Below are 21,114 nucleotides of genomic sequence, written 5' to 3'. Positions count from 1 at the left end.
GTCCAAGTTCAACTATAGCGATAGTGTGTCCCCATAGTTGTAATAAAAATTATTATTTAGAATTAAAAAAAAAAACTGCCACTAGCGAAAAAAGTAAACAATATCACTGTCCATCTTCTCATAGCATTATACTAATCGATTTTTCGGAAAAATAACACGGCTGAATACATTGTTGCCTAATCCTATAATGGTGTTATTTGGTTTTTAATCTATATTTGTACGTTGTATAAATATATTTAAAAGTCGAATCGTTCCCCTCTGTATCTGTATAGATATTATGTCTAGACCTCTGTATATATTAGAGGTTTGTCCCGGCTACGCTCAGGTAAAACCATAATAAAAAAGTAACCTATGTTACTTTTAAAGGTTTTTTCTGTCTTTGTGCCAAATTTCATTAAAATCCAGTACAATCGTTTTGAGTTCATCCATTACAAACAAAAATACAAATCTTTTCTGGCCGTATCTTTATACCTAATGGCCGAATGTTTTAAATTTGTATCTAGAACGTAAAACAAAATTGGAAAATGTATTTTAATCAAAATTACAAAATTATTGTTGGCCTTCCAATCATCATCATCAATTAATTTAACAACTTTGTTCTTGTCAGTGGAACATTTTCCATCTTATTCTTCCAAATAAATAATAAAATAATAAATTCTAGCACATAGGCACCACACAACACAACCATAAAGCTTATCATAGGAAACCTAATAGAGAGCTATATCTCTATTATTGCTAGCTTCGTCTGATACCAGACAATCGGTCTTCGGTATCTGACTACCAAATCCCGATATAATGATACCTTTATCAGTATCTACTGGCATTCCAAAATGTCCATTTATTTATAGCAATAAGAATTTTATCACAAAGATACGCGAAATATTGGACTTTATCATCCATATTATGTTAAAATGACATGAATTATACATAACAAGCCATGTAACACAACGCAGTGTAATCAGAGTTCTAGCGCTGACCATGCGATTTCGAACTATTTATTATGACATCAACCCTGGCGTGTATTCTATACACATGCTTGGCACGCGTGTACCCACACGATCTACGCCAGTGCTCATAACAATGCGTTTGTTTCTATTCTATACATTTTGTCAGGAGTGTCAGATTACATTCGCAGCATTCTTTGAGCTAAACTTACCATCATCCCGAAGATCCGGGGGGTTCCTGTGCTAGCGCCTCCATGAGTGCCACAGGTGACAGCAACGATGAGGTGCAGCCCGTGTGGTCACCCCCTGGGCCATGAGCCCAGGCCTTGATCAGCATTTAACGACCACTGACAATAGAGGCAGATTCATTCAAGTACGGTCAAGTCTAACCTTAATTTCAAAGTTGCAGTTCCCTCTCCTGATGACCGCTATCCAGGGTTCCTGCGGGAGCGGCTCCATGGGCGCCACAGCCGATAGCAGCGGCCACGTGCAGCCCGTGTGGTCCCTCTCCCCACCTGGGCCCTGGGCGCGGATGTGCACCGCCATGCCGCGAGCGTTGCCGATGTAACCCTCGCCATACTTGCCGGTCTATGAAGAAATAGAAAAACTGATCAGCTGTTATTTTTAAGGGATATTTTCTAAACTAGTTTACACAATTGCCTAATGCTACTTGTACGTCGTATTGTACAATTGACCGGTCTGTTAAAATTCTTCAGAGAGTAAATGCTACGTAACATCTTACGTTTTTTCTAAAAGAACATTATTCTTGATCGAGTAGCCCTGATAAGGTAATATAAACTATTGATTCGTATTTTTAAAGTTAATAATTATTATTTTCTACTAAAACATATGAGTCATTAAATGTTGTCTCTTGCATGTCAGCGATGACTAAACATGTGACACCTATCCACAAAAATGTGCCTTTCATAAAATATAATGCAGCATGTGGGCCACCAATCGCAATAAAGATCATTCATCCTTGGTCAATTATAAAGAATTGTTCATTCATTCATTCATAAACACGGCGCAAAAATACTAAAATACTGGAGAAGGCAAAGGAACTAGTGTGTACATGTAATTGCGGTTCCAATTTTATAAAAAAGTTTGACCATAATCCTAAGACGTGAGGAGTAAGACTAGTTAGTTACAGGAGGAGGACTAATAAAATAAAATGGAATATAATCATTTATTTGTATAATTTGCATTAATGTTTTTGTGACGATGATGCTCCGCCATTGTAAAGTAGTATTTACTTTACAAAATTGTAATTCAAAACACGTGCATCCTCAACCAATCTACTCCATCGTGGTGTGGAATAATTCATTACAAAAGAATTAGGTGTACGGTCTGCCTTCATCCTACTGCGATGCGTGTAACTCCTGAGTAGTGCTTGAGCATCATTTATAACCTGTGTTTATAACCGATGACATATACATTTAAAGACTAACTACTTCCTTTCCTTATCCTTACATATTATAAAACAAAGTCACGGTGTATAATGTGCTATGTTTTTACCCGAGCGAAGCCGGGACAGGCCGCGAGTAAAAAGTAAAAACAATACGTTGAAAAGTGGTAAAATTTACAGTCCAACTATACTATAACTAAGCATACGTCCATATTAATATTTACTAATGCGAAAGATGAAAGTCTGTCTGTCACTCTGAAAAAGATCACATATTCATACCTATACCCAGATTATATATATGTATATACTTATACCCACCAGTGGGCTAATGTGGTTGTCTAAAAATTATAGGCGTAAAAGCGTAACAAACACGAAATAAGTATAAATATTCTATCTCACAAGCTTAATTACCTGTCAATAACATTTCCCGTCCGATCCAATTATATAGTTCCTTGATAACTATTAGGTACTTCCAAAAGCTATAACGTACATTCAGTAACAACTTATGCGTCGCCAAAAAGTGTATCGCACACGAATAATGTACAGTCACCAGCACATCAACCAACTCAAATTCATTGAAAATTCACCGCTCTTATCGCCACATACGGTGGTCCATGCAAGCTATTTAATTGAGTGACTGTACGACATTGCCAAAATAAATTTGTATTTTTCGAATTATTTTCTATTCAGCTAGTTCTATTTATAGGTAAAATTCCAATTTCTTTTTTCTATTCTCAAACATTCTTCCGAACAGGAAAATTATTTGGAATCTAATCAAATGGAATTTTACCAAGATTCATGCAGACGTTTGGTTATTCTATTTCCTTTCGTATCGTTGTCGTACAAGTCAAAGCTAGAAGGTTTATCTGTTCATCAAATCCTAAGTATGTTATTTAGTTTACAAGATTCAAGTGCTTCTCATTGATATCCTCGAATGCAATACAGATCAGCAAAATAAAATAAAAAACTTTCTTCAATATTCCCGAAACTTATCATTGGTTTCTAAAATTACATAAATTTAATGAAATAGATAATAACTGTTAATCGTGTTAAATTAATTTTATTTTATCTGTGATTGTATAAAATAATTTTCACCACCCAATTTAATTACATTGTTACATTACAAATAAATATACATTATTTGAATTGATTGAGATAAAAACTGACAAAAACAATCGAAATAATTTCATCCGATTAAGAGGTACAATAACACACATATTAAACTTTGTATAACTAAGCAACGAAATAAATATTCCTAAATTATTGGTCTTACTGCAACGAGATAATTGATTAGATTCTGCAATGCACCGTGAACGTTACTCTAGTATTCAATCGCATAGTCCTAGGTGAGCAGCAGACCAAAGCACGACGCGGTGCGTTACAACAGATAGGGGTGCCGGCAGCGCAAGGGTTGCAAGGGGGTCAATTACAACCACCTATAATAAAAAACAATTACACATTTTTTTTACCCGTCTGAACCAGTGGGAAAGTAGTGTTTTTCGGGTCTGTGTACATAATATTACGTGTAGATGCAGATGCACCTCCTTGCATCATCATGCGACGATAGCTGCCTTGCAGCTTCCGTCGCTCACCTAAGACGCAGAGTAACCCAGATTTGGTGAGTGCAGAAGTGGTGGCAGCTTGCCGAATCAATTCAATAAGGCCAACGTACTCAATTATAAATAAACGTTTTGAATTCTCACAAGAACATGAAGGGAATGACCGGCATATATTTTTTTCCTCGAGCAGTTTCATTTTTATTTGCGACCAGTCTAAGTTTAGAATTTTAGATTTGTGTTTACTACGCGCGTATTAAAAATGCGGAACGGGGCCTTGTGTGCGGATATATAAAAATAAATTCTGTATTCAATACATGAGCTTAGCCAAAAATACTAAAATAAGTAATTAAGATATAATACGTTGCTTTACTTAGATATATTCTCTGTATTATACTATAGCTATTAAGCTGTTCATTTTGTGGAAAATGCATTATTATTCTCAACATGCTTATGATTATTTCCGCTGATTTTTTCCAAAAAGGGTTTTACTATTATTATTATTAATCCGTAGCTTGTTCTATCATTTTTCTGACTCAATGTCAAGCTACTCAATACAATTTTGCGAGCCTTAAAATACTTGACATGTAACGTATTAACTAAATTGCAACCGTACCTTAGTTAGTACTACATACAGTCTACAATTAAACCCTGCTAAAGTATTGGAAATAACCGACTTGGACTTTACTATCCATGACCAAATCTTTAAATTTACATCAATTTAAGTTCTCCTCCGTTTTCCGTGTTGCTTTTCCATTTAGTTTTGCTACTGGAAGTGTTATATGATCTGTGGTTTTGCCAAGTATAGTATACCTAAGCCTAACTATAACCTGACACTTTTTTAATAATAAAAAAGCAGTTATATAAATATTATCACATAAAATCACAGCAAAGCTTATCAGAGGAAAAGAAATAAAAATGAATGACAAAATTGTGCATAAAAATGATTATGCACAGTATTGAGTGTGTGTTTATTGACAAGGTACCAGTTGAGTACACAAGCGAAGCCGACTGACACAGAAAGTTGTAATTTTAATATACTAACTTCAATGTAATGTTTACTTAAAACTACTTGCAATAATTGTAATTACCTGAGCCACAGTATGATATACCACTATAATAATGTGCACTATAGTACCTGCGCTAGTACTTTAAATTATACTGTGACTGTACGGTCACAGAAGATGACGATGCCGACTAAGATTCTAGAGGGTATACATATATGTATACTATAGAGTGCATTCGGATTTCGATTGGACATTTTCGAACGCACTACGACTACTGCCAACCCTGGCGTTATACCAATTATACACACTGGCTGAAAGCGTAAAACGGCGATGAAAATAAATGAATGTGAACAATATTTCATTATTTTTCTCTCCAAATATGTAATGTTTGTTCTTTATTTATTGAATAAATAAAGATTGTTCATTCATTTAAACTAGCTTCGAAAGTTATCGCATTTAAATATACATAAAATATATTTTTGCCCCAAGTAGAATGTTAGATGGATTATTATAGATGGATGTTGTTTTACTCAGAGATTCTAGAATTACACTGCCAGTTTTTTAAAGTCCCACAAATTAATTTGGCCCTGGTGCTCACACAATGGTCCAGCTTATGCATTATGCATTTTACCCACAATTCAAATGGTAGGTACCAGTTGAGAACGAACTTACGTGCTTCACGCGTTTGAAGAATTCAAATGCTTTTTAGTCAAACAATATTCAACAAAATAAATAGTACTCAATAATTGGTCATCAATAAAATGTTTCCACGATTTTATGTGTTAATAAAAACTATGTATTGTAGTATCAACCAAAATAAGTAAGTACAAGAATAAACTTTATGCATCAAAAATAAGATACAACTTTGAACAAGACAATTAAAAAGATACACAATAGGCGCCTTATCGCTAGTGCAATGGCTTCCAGGCTATCTTGGGGAAAGTAGTTACCAAATTTTTTAACGCATTTATGTATAAAATAAAACAATTAATGTAAATAAACACATGTAACATAACAGTACATGCTAATGAAATCAACTCGTCATTAAACAAACTATCTTATCTCCTGATAATGGAGTTTGTTCACTTGCGTTGCTAATAATGATACGGTTATTTAATTAATTTATATGTATGTTACGGCTAAATCCTGATGTGCACTTAGGTTAGCCAAAGATAACAGGCATCAGGTGTAACCATCTAAGGCCGGCTGCACAAATACATAGTAACAAATAGTTAAATATGCTGCCAATGGATACGATATTTCCGCGTGGGAATGAGGTATTTTTTATTGTTCTTGGCAACACTACATTAAACAAAATTTTATATTTATTACAAGTATGCTAATTTGGTCTCATTGATTCATGGATGTTAGGTAAGTAAACATTAAAACTTGTTCAACTTTGAATATCTATATATATAAAAGAACAAGCGTTTTTTACTAATCAACGCCCAGCCTAAACCATAAAAGCTATAGCGAAATTTGGGCAGTAGATTTAGGTTATTACGTAGTGCTCAGATAAGAAAGGAATTTTCAAAATTCGACCCCTAAAGGGGTAAAAATTGGGGTAAACTTTGTATGAAAAATAACGAAAATCTTTATTGATCTACTTGAAACTTGGCATAAATGCTATGCAACAAAAATAATGAAACGTGTTTCAGGATTTCTTAAAATTTGGTACCTTTAGGGTAGTTAAATAAGGGGTTAGTAAAAGTTAGGGTAGTTAAAGTTAAACAATTATTTTGAATGAAATCTGATTATCTGAGAAAGTTTTATTATGGTTTTACTCGTGGTTTTAACCTAGCAAAGCCGGGACGGGCTGCTAGTTTATAATTTTGTAGAAAATTAGGTATGCCATAACTTTTATGTGAGGATGTCTCCATCTGAATTTTGATAAATCTGAAAAACATGTGAAAAACTAGCTGAAGAATCAATGAACCTGGCTGGAGGGCTCAATTATAATAGTTTCCTCGAGGTTTCTTACTCTGAAAACCTTTCTTCGATACCTCTATTCTGCGGCGTCTTGTTCAATCGATGGCTTCTTATTACGATGTTTCCTACCTAGACCTACATATAAACAACTAAAAAAATAACGCGTGGTTCCTGCCAAAGAAGACGACTTCATTATCCTCGCCTTGGCAGCTGAGAGGTAGGAACGGCATTCTCAAGAGGGTTGACATTAGGCAGGCTGGTCATAAAACAACCGATTCTCCAAAATATTGAGGACTTATTTTCGGCTTCAAGGCAACACAGCCGAAACACACTCTCAGATGAGTGAGAGTGACTTTAAATAAACAATGATAGATATCTCGAGAAATAAATTAAACTGCCAGTAACTAATTGTGTTGCTTTCGACTATAGGTTTTGTAACTAGCATCGACCTAGTTGGAAGCCAGTTTGGTGTGGTGCCCTTTGTGGGCTTAGCGAGTGTTGTAGATTGTAGAGTACCTTCACTAGATGTTATAAGTAGTTGCGAGATAAGATCCGCTACACACACACACGCGCTGCGATTTAAGGGACAACAGAAAGAGATGCAGGTATACAAAAGACAGAGATGCAGGACAGCCTACCTTTTCTATTAAATACGTGCATCCCTTTATACCATATATTGCCCTTGTGGCCGATGTGTGAGGGAGGCGGCCTATCGCCTAACCTTGATATACATATGAGAAACATGAACTGGACTATTTTAACGGCCGTGTTGGTACAAAAAGTTTGAAAAAGTGCAATAAAAACCTTGTCTGTACCTACTTTGTTTTCTTTCATTACCAATAATTTATTCATACTTATTTATTTATTTACTAGTGTTTGATCGCGGCTCTGCCCGCAGCTAATAGTTGCCATGCACAGACTATTTAATTAAATGGTATGTGAAGCCATGTCACCCTTCATATTCGAATTCGTTTAATTCATTTCAATATGTTTTAATAGGTATACACTAAAATTCTATATATATCGCTTATTGACATCAATTTAAAAACTTACTACTCTAACTCTACCGCCGCCAAATACCAGACCCGTTAAAACAAAAAAAGAACTGCCCGAAACTTACACTTACAACAGCAAATTCTCTCAACACTCACCTCTGAGATCTCAGTGTAGACAACACGGTGTTCGTCCTCATACGTCAAATTAATCATAGCATTGGTGATAGTGTCAATCCTGTCCTCCGAGGGCCCGTACCTCACGGAACCCAGCTCGCTGCCAGGGTCGTGGCACCCCACGAGTGCAGCGAACCAACCCAGTGCTGCCAAACTGCACCACACCTCCTCCGCCCGCATTATTAACACTATAACTCTTTAAACCCCGTACACAATGTAGCACACACACACGTTTCGATACACACTTTAACGGTCAAATTGTTTTTAAACATTAGTCGTTATCGGCACTGCACTGCTCAAACGACTCCGCACTGCCTAGCCGCAAGACCAACTAAATCCAACTGATATAAATGCGTGTTTTTTTTTTCTTATCTTCGTTCAGCTATTCTTCATTAATACTGAAGAAAAACTGTAATATCACTTTGTTTATCGCGTTTCAACGGTGTTTGTTTGTCTGTCATTCCACTTGGCTCGTAGTCGACTGCCGACCCATACCCGTAGAGGAACTTCACCGTAGCTGGCAACTGAAACAATGGAGCGTGACGTCAGAATCGTAATATTTTTTTATTTGAGTCACGTAGGCAGTTAATTGGTGCTAGTGGGTGTGGAGTGGATTGTTATGATAGGTAGCCGGCTACCGTGATATAAATCAATTTAATTACGTCTTGAACCCAATGGACCTTCAAGATTCGAGTCAAAAGCCAGTGTCCTGTCTTGATTTATAGGCCACGTTAGACCTTCCTAAAAATATTAAATGTGCCCATTGGACTTATTTTTTTAAATAGCCGGGGTATATTCAAAATAGACTCTGTCTTAAGATGCATTTTTAAATAAAGGGCACTAATGTATGTAATGAACTATTGATTGGGAGGAAAAGAAGGTCACCTCCCATTAGAATCTAGTACATACCCATTACCGTAGTAGGCACTACAGAATAGATCGAATCACGGAGATCCAGTGGGAACGAGATCTATAATTTTGTTGTTAGTTTACACTATACCTATACAAACAGCAGCTATCTTGAATAGCCATACCAAAGTTTAATCATATACCGTATAATAATGTGTACATAATTATTATCAATGTTTTCAATTTTTTTATTTCTTTACATACATAAAAGATAGGAAAAGTCAGCCGATAGAAGAATCTAGTATTGATGACAATGTTTGCACAAAAGGAATATGATTAGTAACTCTACTTTTTATCTACGTGTTATGTTGCATTCGTGGCCGTACCGCCGCGAAGCTCGGGTCGTGAAAAATAAAACGCTCTTATTAATAGTATGCAGTCTTTTTCTCAGAAGTGTAGTGATCTCTTATCTGTCGACTCTTATTGGTAGCTGCATTTGGTATCGGTGGAGTGCTGTTTGCTTAGCATCAAGTAATCAGCTTTAGAACTAACCCCAAGACACCCAAGACACACAGTCTTGCTAAAAGTATGAAAGGTATATGTTCCCGTAAGGATATTAATCAGACTGAACCTGTGTTTTGTACACAAAATATCATCCAATAATACGTAAGCGTAGACATAAACAAAACAATAAAACTTATCAATATATTTTTAAAACTTTGATACACCTATATATGAAACAAGGTAACAAATTAATCAATAGCTATCTGTTATCAGACAGATTGCTAAATAAATTTTACATGGTTTTCATATTCTTACCTGATAAGTTGGTATATTGTTTTGATATAAGTATTTCAAGAAGTAGCTAGTTTTATATTTAAATAATGTTTAAAATAAGCAATTAAAAGCAAGTTTTGTTTCATAAGGATACCTTTTGTAAATAGTGATTTTCTACATTTACTACATGAGGAAATGAAATAAAACATCGACATAACAAACGAATATTGAGAAGTTATAAAATATCACACTACATATTGTAAAGGAAACAAGCTATAAAGTGAATTCTCCGGCACTTTTATTATAAAATTGAGAAATTTTACTTTTTAAAATTGTGTAGTAGTCAATAGAATATTAAAAACCCCTAATTTATTGCAAATTCGTCGCTATCACCACCTCATAAAGATCCTAAAAAATTGGACAGCAGATGATCTAATTATTACGTAAAAAGTGACACGAGTTCATTATAAACAATATGATAACGCAGGCTGTAAAGTGAGTGCTTGACGAGGAATGTTATTAAAAACAAAAATGTCTAGAACATTAATAAAGATGTTATTTTCCAGCATGTAATCCAATTCTTGATCAATTTATCCAATATTTTTTATATTTTATATAAGTAATTGCATGTCTCATCGTGGTACATTACAGGAACAAGCTTATTAGGTGCGGGGTGTGGGCATTGCTACTGTTGAACAAAATTACTTTACGAATTGACTTTTGAAATTTTCCCATTTTGATCACCGCACCGGCATATTGTAATAAATGCAAACACCGCACAACCTAATTCGAATCAAATATATTTGTAGTATAAACGTATGCATTATTACACATCATTTGACAGTAACAAACCTATTATTATATTTATCCTATAGATCAACAAAAAATAATAAAAGTTAGGTACCCGGATTTATGTCGACCCGAATTTATTCCGTAAACATGCAAGCTAAGTAAACCTATTTATTAAGCACCCAATAGAGCGTTGTAGATTTGCCATCAACACGCAAACATGAAGTACTTAAACCCAATGCCTAAACCTCTACTTTTTTCATATATGTATAAACACTACAATATCGTCATTTATTGCAAGTAAACATGAAAGAGATAACAAAAGAAAGTTATAAAAGGTTAATCGGAGCGGAAGGTGTATAAGGGACGGAAAGGGCCTCAAGCTCCAAACAAGGTCGCTTCGACCATGACAGAGCGAGTTGTGGTGGCCCTGTGGAATGCCATGGGAGGCTTCATAATGCGATATCGATAAATATTTAATGTTTACTAAATAAACGTCTTACTGTTCTGCTGTTCCGAGAGCGATAAGAAAACAGAATACGCCAGCTGCTTTTCCTCCAACGCAAATTGTGAAAGTTAATCAAGGGAAAAGTTTATATGCTATCCATATTTCCAACGTTTATTCATACACATACAGTTGTTAAGCTGGAATATGCTTTATACACACGTTAGAATGATGAAGAGGCACTTAGAGATTTTGACAATTATAAATTATTGTCCCAGACTGCTTATTCATAACAAATCGATTCGTCCATGAGATATAATAAGGTACCAGACGTATAAAGACAGACATGACTTAGAGAAAACTTCTAAAATTTTCGTTGAAGCTGATAAAAACTGATATGAGAAAAGTCCCTTTTATATTCATAAAAAATCTTACTTTTCAATATTTTACATCATAAAGAAGCGACTAATCATGACTTGTCTTTAAAACGTTGACATGCCATTGAAATGTCTTCATTGTGTTTTGATATCGATATCCAATCCACCGCCTATTTCCCCACCCTAAGAAAGGGGCGCTGTCGCGTGACGGCGCTGAACTTGGTACACCCACCATTACTTCGAGGTCGGAGTGAACTTGCACCCTAATGATGTGGCGGCCCTGGGCGAAAGCGGCCTCGGCTTGCTGCTCAAGGTTGAGGTTAGTGTGATGTTGGTTTACCACTTTCTGTTAGTCGATCGAGACTTCTGTGTAACTTTAAAAAAGTATTTTGGTATAACGATTTGTTACAGATGTTAATAATTCGTCGTTACAAAAGTTAAAAATCTTGTTACAACTCTGATGATTAGCTGGTAAAGATCAATCTTTCCCATGATCTCTAGCAGTCAATCACGAGATGGCTTCCTGACTTTTTGCTGCCGCTAATCAACTCGCGAAATGGAGCGAGGCACACTTAATCTAGTGTTTTTGTACCAATTGCTGCCACTGTGGCATTTCCGTGGCCGGTGAGTGATGGCCTAAACTTACAAAAATGCGAGTAAACTAGCAACTACAATGCTACGACATTTCTCTCTCTCAAATGTTTTTCCAGTTTCTACTGCCATCATAAAGCGCCGGAGCCCAGGGTCCGCTTTCCTAATTGTCTCCTCCACCTCGCAACAATTGACAGGCATCACAATTACATGCTGGTCATCTTGTTGCATCTGTACATATGGCATAAGTTAGTATCCTATAAATATCCAAATGCTGGTAGCATTTGGATATTTATAGGATACTAGCTTTTACCTTTAACCTATGTACTTCAAACTATTTATATGCAAAATACAAGACATAAGGTTAATAAATAAACAGAGATAACGAGCAATGAACAAATAAACTAACTTTCGCATTTATATAATTAGTTAGGGTTAGGAAGTTTATACTTTATTTATAAGTCCCTTCTCTTGTAACTAAGACAATGAGGTCACACAAAGGACAAACAATTGTTCCAAAAACCTGGCTCTCGAACCCAATTTGTCAAAGATATGCTGACATAACTAAGGTAATATTACCTAAAATTATAAGGCAAAGAAAACTTATATTAGACCGTCGACAATTGCATTAGCGTAAATGTTAGGGCTATTAGGTAGATTCGCAACACTTTACAAGCAAGTAATCAATACAAATTAAGGAAAATTATGTTTTATTTGGTTATTTTTTTCGCTTCTATACATTCGTCGAAATTATTCCGTACGCACTACTTACTCATTATCATTCCAAACAAAAATTATCAGCATCATTATCAAAAACTTCCCATTATCAAAAGTTCATTATTGACAGTGGGACGTATAAGTAGACAAAGAAGTTTATTTGTGTCATTTTACAATAAGTTATACATACTTTTTAAAACACTACAATTTAAAGTCATACAATGATTCAGTAATAAATATTACTTTGTAACGAGCCGTAAAAGGCGAATACGACCCGATAACGACATAATGATCGTGATTTTGTGACGTCACGAGACACCACCTCGTATGGAGCAGTCTTCCGTATCGGTTAACTTCCGTGATGTAGACATTATTTCCACCCTATCTGTCTCTTGATCCATTTTAAAAACATTGCAAATTTTATCAACTGCTAGTAAAATTTATTAGGTTATAAAGTTATTAGGAAATTGCAAAGTATAAATTCGATATCACAGAATAAATATTATCCTTGTTATTCAAAAGTTAAGCATTCTACAAGCTTAAGAATACCACATATGTGTGGTAGTGAAAAATGAAATATTGTGTAAAAGAAACCAGTAGATAAAACAAGTGTGACAAAATAGTGTTTGCATCCCGAATCTTATTCTACTTTTTACTGCGTGCAACACGATACGTCTATCCATTAAACTGCAACTAAACTTACCCTGCATGGAATTTTGAAACTCCAATACCGATGTATAGTTTGTCTTAGTTGAAATTATATGCGTCACTATGCGTAACGCATACAAAAATATGCTTATTTATTTATAGGTGAATTGCGACAGTAGCTCGCGCATTTCAGTAAACGGATGATTAATTGAAACTGCAAATTTAAATTAATTCCTAATATAATTAATAATTTAGAACCAAACGCTGTAATTACGCTTTCGATTTTGCAGTGCTCGTCATGCACCAATTGTGCAGGAGTTAGCATACCAGTGTATACTATCTATACACAGACACTATTATCTATAGTGCTTTGTGTGGTGACCTGCAGCCATTGTTCGTTTCATGGCCTGAATCCTTTTGGTTTCAGTACGCCCTTAATCTTGTGGTCCTAGCGAATATTTTGCGAGTAGTAATCGATTTTCTGTGGCTGTGATTCCGCCTTAGAATAGAACCACTCCATATACGATGCATTTCGTATGAGGCTATAAGGTACACATAGGCAGCTGAAAGGCAACAATAACATTCCCAAGGAAATGTATATGTCAGGCAGGTGGACGGTTGTAGCATCATAGACGAATCTTCAAAATTTAAATGTTATTCGAGCGCGTTACATGCGGAGATGAGAGAGAGAATGTAACCGATCTTTTATAATTTTAAAGATCTAGATTAAACGGAAGGAAAACAAACTGTCCTACTATACTTTAACGAGATAAAGTCTTAAAGCTTATTCAGAAAATTGTTTACAGATGAGGAAAACAACAAATGTAGGACATCCGTGAACTACGTGCGTATAGTCGACATTAAATTAAATTATTATTTCTTACTATTTACCTTGAATATTATTTGATTGTTATCCCGAAATCCCACGGGAGCGAAGCCCCGGGGCGCCACTAGTACTATATGTATGTATATATGAAAGAACAAATAGTGGTACAGTCTACAGCCAAGATATGGCGGTAAAAGTAACGAATTCGCAATATTGAGTAGGTTGATGTGATGTACTGTACAGTGTAGCGTTAGTACGGTTGATAAAAATCAACGAACTTTCGCCTTAACGAACCTTAGTTCGGTCGGTAGTACCGAATTGATGTCTAGTCGTGAGAGTTTGTTGGCGTTTAAAAAATAAGCCTATATATCCGTAGACCTAGGCACCAATTACATTAAGTATGTCAACATTAACAGATAAGCATTTAACAGCTATATCACAAAAGACGTGGCCTCACCTATCACCGCGAGATAATTGGTCCATTGTCCACGCGTGCATGTTGCGTCAATATAGGAAATTATAATCCAAGGATGCCTATCTTTCGTAACACTTATATATAGTGTGCCAGGAAGCGTTTAGATGCACACGTAATGGAAATGTTAACTTGAGACATGATTATTAGGTTTGCGTACAGCGAGTTATGAAATAATAAATGGGACTAATTATTCGAATCATGTTGACGTCGCAAGGTTGACGTTAAAAAAGACAGCTCGTGGCAAAAAGGGACAAAACTAAGAAGTGCTGGCTTGATGTCGTCAAAGATGATAAGCGTGCCAAACGTCTGACAACTAAGAAAGACGAAGACCGTACAAAGTGGAAAATAAAAGTAGGAAAGCCGCCCCTTGGCTGCGACGCTCTACGGCTGCGAAAGAAACCACTAATGCACTAAAATTAGAAGTAATACCTAAATATCACGGTAACTTTCTCTCAATATAATCAACTGAATGCTTCATTCGCCGAGAAATCAAAAATGTATCTTACTCTCGATTCTAGATCATAAAAAGATATACTTTTACAAGATACTAAACAATTTATTGACTTTCGTGACAAGATGGACTGCCTCGCCTTGACAACAATCATATAATCTACTCAACCTACATTCAGTCATTCAGACATCTAATAAATCAGACTAAAATTCCTATAATTAGATCCTTTTTATGGTTTTACGCGACCGATCGCATTTTAAATGGGGTCATATTTCCTACCATACCTTTCATTGACCGAACGAGCGAAGAGAGCGAGGTCTACAATTCTACTTGGGTCAAAAATACATTTTTGTTATGTATATTGTATATATATGTGTGTGTGTTTGTAACGCGATAACTTTCGAACCGTTGTCCGATTTTGATGAAATTTAAAAGGTATGTAGGATCTGCCATTACATTTTTTAAGTCCGTGGGACAACAAAATCGGTTAAGCCGTTTTTTTAAATATTCACAATTTTGTAAAAAAAATATTGTGTTCGCGAGGTTTAAGTTCACGGCGAACAACTAGTTAATAGACACCAGCTTTTCAGCAGTCATTCTCTTCCTCTCCGTCTATCGACATATATTTATACCTCCCCCTTAGTAAGAGATCTCATTCCACTGAAATCAAGTACAAAACAGAGTCTGTGGAAAACGTGATATATGTTACGTTATTTCTTTTAAATTGTCACCCAATACGCCATTGTGGCGCACGATTCGCGTTTCTCTGCTCACATCTCTTTTGTGTAAATACGAAATTCTATAGCGGGGCTCCAACAATGTGCTTGGCAGCGATACTGTGGCTTTTTCATTACTCTGTGTATCGGCGTCCTAGGTGAGCGACAAACGCGTCAAGGCAGCATTTTTATTTGTTGTCGGCGTAATCACTCGTAAATATCTTCTCAGCAGTGTTTTTTTTTTTTTTTTCAAATTAAATTTTCACGATGTTTTTTATATTGTCTTTATCCCGGATACACATATTTTATATATAGGTAACAGGATATACATATTTTATTGGAATATTCACGATTTTAATATTATTTTAGTTTTAGCTAAATATACATATATGGAAAATTCATGCTCCGCAATTTTTTTATTTACTTGTTAAATTAAACCTTGATTAGTAAAATTTATATTTTAAGCCTGAATTTCCATTGCTTGAATATGTTAAGATTTGAGTCGTATACATTACAAAATGCTTGCTATCCTTGGTAAAAAAAAAACAATTTGCGTTGTTATTTTATCAACCGATAAAGGTCAATCATTTAAGCCTGTGTTTGATAAAGAGTACTCGTGTGTACGGTCAACAGCCGATACAATGAGCCGGTCAATAAACTGCATGAAATGAGTCGAATATTTAAAACAAGTTTTTTACAAAAAATCATTTTGCCACAAGCTTTTATTGTCGTCAGCGAGATCTTGTGACATTAACGTCTGACAAAAAACCCATGTCCGTGCTTTAAATCGTAGAGGAGCTCCCTCGTTGGGAGCGGATCCTGGGTGCACCATCAGGGCATGCTTATCATATAAAATAATGCATTGTCATCGAAATTACTATGGATAAATTACTATAGAATGGTATGGTAATTGATACGTAGACGACATGAATCTGGAAAAGGTTTACAGGACGCAGCTCGTGAAAAAAAGTAGTAATGAAATACAATGAAAGCGAATGTGTCATTAACACATTGAAATGACTGTAAACACCATTACTAAAACGATACGGTTTTACGACATTTGACTTAGAGAGGTGAGTCACACACGCGAATATTCGTTGAAAATAATTCAAACGGTTATGTAACAAATCGTTACCGTTGGTAACAATAAAATTAATCGTGTTCGTGTAAAAACGGTTAACAGTATTAATGCTATTAGCATATTAGTAGGTAGATCGCAACAAAAACATTGTGAGTCACCGCGTATGTTACCTAGGGTTGCCAAAATAGGCTGTCATTATTATCATTTGAGCCACGAACTACATAAATTAGAGTTTTGTTATGGTAAGTATCTGAGATTAAACTGTAGTCGGCTGTTATACAAATGATTATTATTTTTTAAATATTTAAATTCGTTATTTTCCTACAAAAATTAAAATTGTTTGTTTATATTAGAGCTAGCAATCCGCCATTGTGGAAATCGTTGGGAGAGGCCTATGTCCAGCAGTGAATTTTTTGTAGTTGACATTATCATGATGAGTGCTATGTTTTGTTGGACTTTTTCAGTAATCGTCATATCGTAATTTCGTTCAAAATGATCAGTACTTGTGAATTTGCCAAGTGAGAATGCAGAGAAGCGCCAAATCCCGCAAAAATCTGGGAGTTCACGGCCATCTCGTGACCCTGGGGTTCCGTGATGCAAATGGATTGGACACGACTACCAGTTACAGTATATATTTAGTCTATATGGTCTTCTCCCCTTCACATAGTCTTGGTCAGACCCTCTTTATCATGCCCAGGGTTCGCTTTCCTATATGGTTTTCTCCCCTTCACGCCTTCAACATAGTCTTGGTCAGACCTTCTATATCCTGCCCAGGGTTTGCTTTCCTTCTGTTTCTTCTCCACTTTTCAAGATCTTTAACATCCTTAGTTGTCAGTGTTTTCTTTTAACGGCATCAAGCCCGCATTAAGTATTAAATGAAGTATAAAATACTATTTCTGTAGAAATTTCTTCCAGTAGACCCACAAGTGTCATTGGCCTTTTACCTATATTTTTTTACGTGTATTTATTGTCGTTTATATATATAGACACCGTGCAGTAACGTGTAAACCCCTATCATTTCCAACATTACAAACAACAATTAAGTTGCTAAATTACGCGTGATAGTTAATACATAACACTAAACACAATTATTACGTAACACTAGTGAAACGTCTGGAATTTACTTGTCTTCCAAGCATAATTTACTGCTAATAGACACACTTAACTGGTTTAGAAACCTTCGGTCTACAAGACAAAGAGGTAAAACAATGGTGACGATAAAATATACAATTTTATTTTAGACACAGAAGAAATGGTTTGTAATACATAAATTAAATATTCAAAAATACCCGTGATTGAATAATGGCTAAGAGCATTCTAGATTCAAATCACCTTGGTTTTAAAAAGATTAAAGATTAAAATAGGTTCATCTATACATTTCAAAATCGGAAATTATCAGAAGTCATTATTAAACTTCATTTTCTTGTCAAATTTATCAACAGCTTACTTCTTCATCAAACCAAAATTACTTGAAGAACTGTCTATACAGGATGTCGAACTTATATGTTTTCGTGAGATAATATCAATAGTGTCTTACGAATTGATCTAATCGTCCATTGCACCGGTCAACTTTAACCTGCGCAACAGCGCAAAGTTCGCCATTTTATCAGGTTACAGTTAACGTGAAAGTTCACTAAGCAATTTAGCAATTGAGGCTAAAATATGTAAAAGTTATCTAACATTTAACTATATCTCGATATTATCTCAAACGAATGACGCATGAAAGAATAATAAAAAACGAATTGTCTAAGCATGTTCTACTTAAGATAGGATTTTATCATTCCGGAAGATACTAATTACACTTGTAAAGAAGATTAATGAAGTACAGATGAATAATCTGGAACAGTAGTCATATAGGAAGGCCCTTGAGTCTATAGGAAGTGTGTGGGAATTATAATATGCTTAATTCGACAAAAATAACCCTTTTCAAGGGATATTTGATACAACATGGAATGGATGTAATGTAAATGTATGCTAATATTTAATACACCGTTGGCATTGTAGATGATTAATAATTATACATTGCTATGGAATAATTATGATTATGCTTCAGTCGGTGTACATATTTATTTTATCATAGATAAGAAATAAAATTTTGTTGTGTTTGGTTTGAATCTATTGAAAATAGAGTGAACAGCTTTAGTAATAAATTAAACTGGAGTACAAATAACCGTAAACGGATGATAATAAGACGTAGCTCATATTTGAATTTTGATCTTTGGTATATCTTAACCAAATTTCATCAAAATTCAGCGGTTCATTTAGAAAGCGTAAAAAACGATGAAGCAAGTGAAGAATATATTACGGCGTGACATTAATATATCAGATAATAAAATGGCGCCCATCATGCCATGATTTCATCAAAGTCCCCTAGACTCTTTGTCAGTCATAAGTTACGGCGATTTATGCCAAGTAATGTCCAGTCAGTCACACAAGTCCATTGTTAAGTCACATGACCTAAATTGGTGACAAATCACAAGATATTCATAAATCCGATGATATGACGAAAGCCACGAACGATCGATCGATTGATATATATGCTTTCTTGTGTTGAAAGAATTGACTAAATTACGCAAAACTATGTCGTTATTTATGAAGTAGCACTTCGCGTCATTAACTACTTTCTTATCGCCGAACTCTGTCTGAATGAATGAACATTGCGTAGTTTATATGAGAGCTTTTATTTACCGCAAGGAAAAACTAGCAATATACGTCGAATCTGCAAATATTGGTGAACTTTTACCTGACTTTTATTTAGTGTATAGTCGGTATTCGATTTCGCTCTCATCTAGTTCGCCAAACAGTGCAGTGCTTGCATTTGCAAAAGATTTTAGGGAGCAAAGTCGGCAGCGTGACCGCGGTGACCACTTCTCATCAAATGTGCCGAATGTCTGTTTGTCAGCTTGGTAGTATAAAAAAAAAACGAGTTACTTGAAACTGTTTTGGTACAAAATATTTATTCATTCTACTACTCAGTGACCTTTGAAACGAAAGTGCGCGCGTTTTGCCGTTTGCGGCAAGTCACCCGACAGTTGACAGTTTCTATATTTTGTCCAAATACCTCAGCCCTTTGATGACGTCACTAATTAATATGCGCCCGACCACTCCCAGATAATAAACTGGAAATTCGGTCAAGGTCTACGTGATCCCTTTTACTTTTATTTATGTTTGATGTAAGTTTAGGGCAAATTTAATTCTCCATAACTGTACGTAGGTACTTAGAGTGGCAGTATTTTAAAAAAGAAACCGTTCAAAGGAACAGTTTTTGCGTTTCGCAAAAGAAGAGAATGATAATGCAATATGCCAATTTCACATGATCAAGTCAAACAAAAAATCTAGATCAAAATCGGTTAATTCCTTTGAGAGCTACGATGATAAAGACAAACAGATAAAACACCTTAAACACACACACATCTTAACATGTTTGAGCTATAAAATTGTGTGTGTTTGGTTGTTCATCTTTCAAATCAAAACAGTGCAATGGATTGAGGTGATTTTTGGTGCGAACATAGTGACAATGTTACTTCTTGTCGGGCGGAGTCGCGAGCAACAGCTAGTAAACATGTTTTTAATTCACGGCACGCAAAGGTTATGTAGCAGATGCCAAATTAAGTAAGTTAAACTATATGTATGTCTCGATACTGCTAGTTCAGTAACTTTTCAGTGACCCATTGTGGTACTTCCCGCTATTGTCAAAATGTGTGTCAACCGTTAACGCGCAACTGTAGAAAAGTTAATTATAAATATTTACTAATGGTGTCACCAGTCAACTTTAACCTGCGCGGATAAACGTAAAGTACGCCAATATCATATGCCGAGCACGTTGACCACTGCGCCATTGAGCTTATTCACCAAAGTAAGTACGCCATTTTATCTAAACGTCTGCGGCGCGCAAGTTAAAGTTAACGTCAAAGTTGACTGGTGCAACTGAGCCTAATCGTCTGTGAAACGTTTTATACGCGAAAAATATGTAATGATTTTTCAAATAAGGTTGCAACAACCGGAGTTTATTTTCGGGTGCTAGTCTCAGGATGTAGGTTCGTGTAGTTACACTTTTACCTCCTTATTAATAAAAACTTTATTCTCTGATTAGCCCTGAAATAATTATTCTTTGTAATGTCTCGTTCTTTCAATCTAAAATACTGAAAAGAGAGGGACAACACAAATAAAAACTACTCCAAGCCTAATTAGAAAATTCAGTGTTTATTAATAAAGCGGGAGAATTTTCTGTATTCTGGGTTGAGATTACATAAATTACTATGGTAAAATAAGAATTTTTACGAGATTAACCTATTGTTAACTTTATAGGTTGTAAAATAAAGTTTAAAATAAAAATATACTATATTTCTTTAATCTAATCGT

General features: G+C 35.3%; 1 protein-coding gene across 2 annotated transcripts in view; it reads right to left on the bottom strand.

The window, feature by feature from the left end:
* gol (goliath) overlaps positions 1-21,114 on the bottom strand; it is a 61,232-nt gene that overhangs the window by 19,135 nt on the left and 20,983 nt on the right. For both annotated transcript variants that reach the window (XM_053760237.2, XM_053760236.2), the window contains exons 2-3: positions 7,993-8,534; positions 1,335-1,532 (exon numbers count right to left, since the gene is read on the bottom strand). In XM_053760237.2, the coding sequence (XP_053616212.1) occupies positions 1,335-1,532; positions 7,993-8,190 (396 nt within the window). In that variant the 5' untranslated portion in view covers positions 8,191-8,534. The remainder of the gene's footprint in view (positions 1-1,334; positions 1,533-7,992; positions 8,535-21,114) is intronic.

This window comes from Plodia interpunctella, chromosome 20 (genome assembly GCF_027563975.2).
Source record: "Plodia interpunctella isolate USDA-ARS_2022_Savannah chromosome 20, ilPloInte3.2, whole genome shotgun sequence".
Lineage (NCBI taxonomy): Eukaryota > Metazoa > Arthropoda > Insecta > Lepidoptera > Pyralidae > Plodia > Plodia interpunctella.
This window is presented reverse-complemented; position numbering and strand designations above follow the sequence as displayed.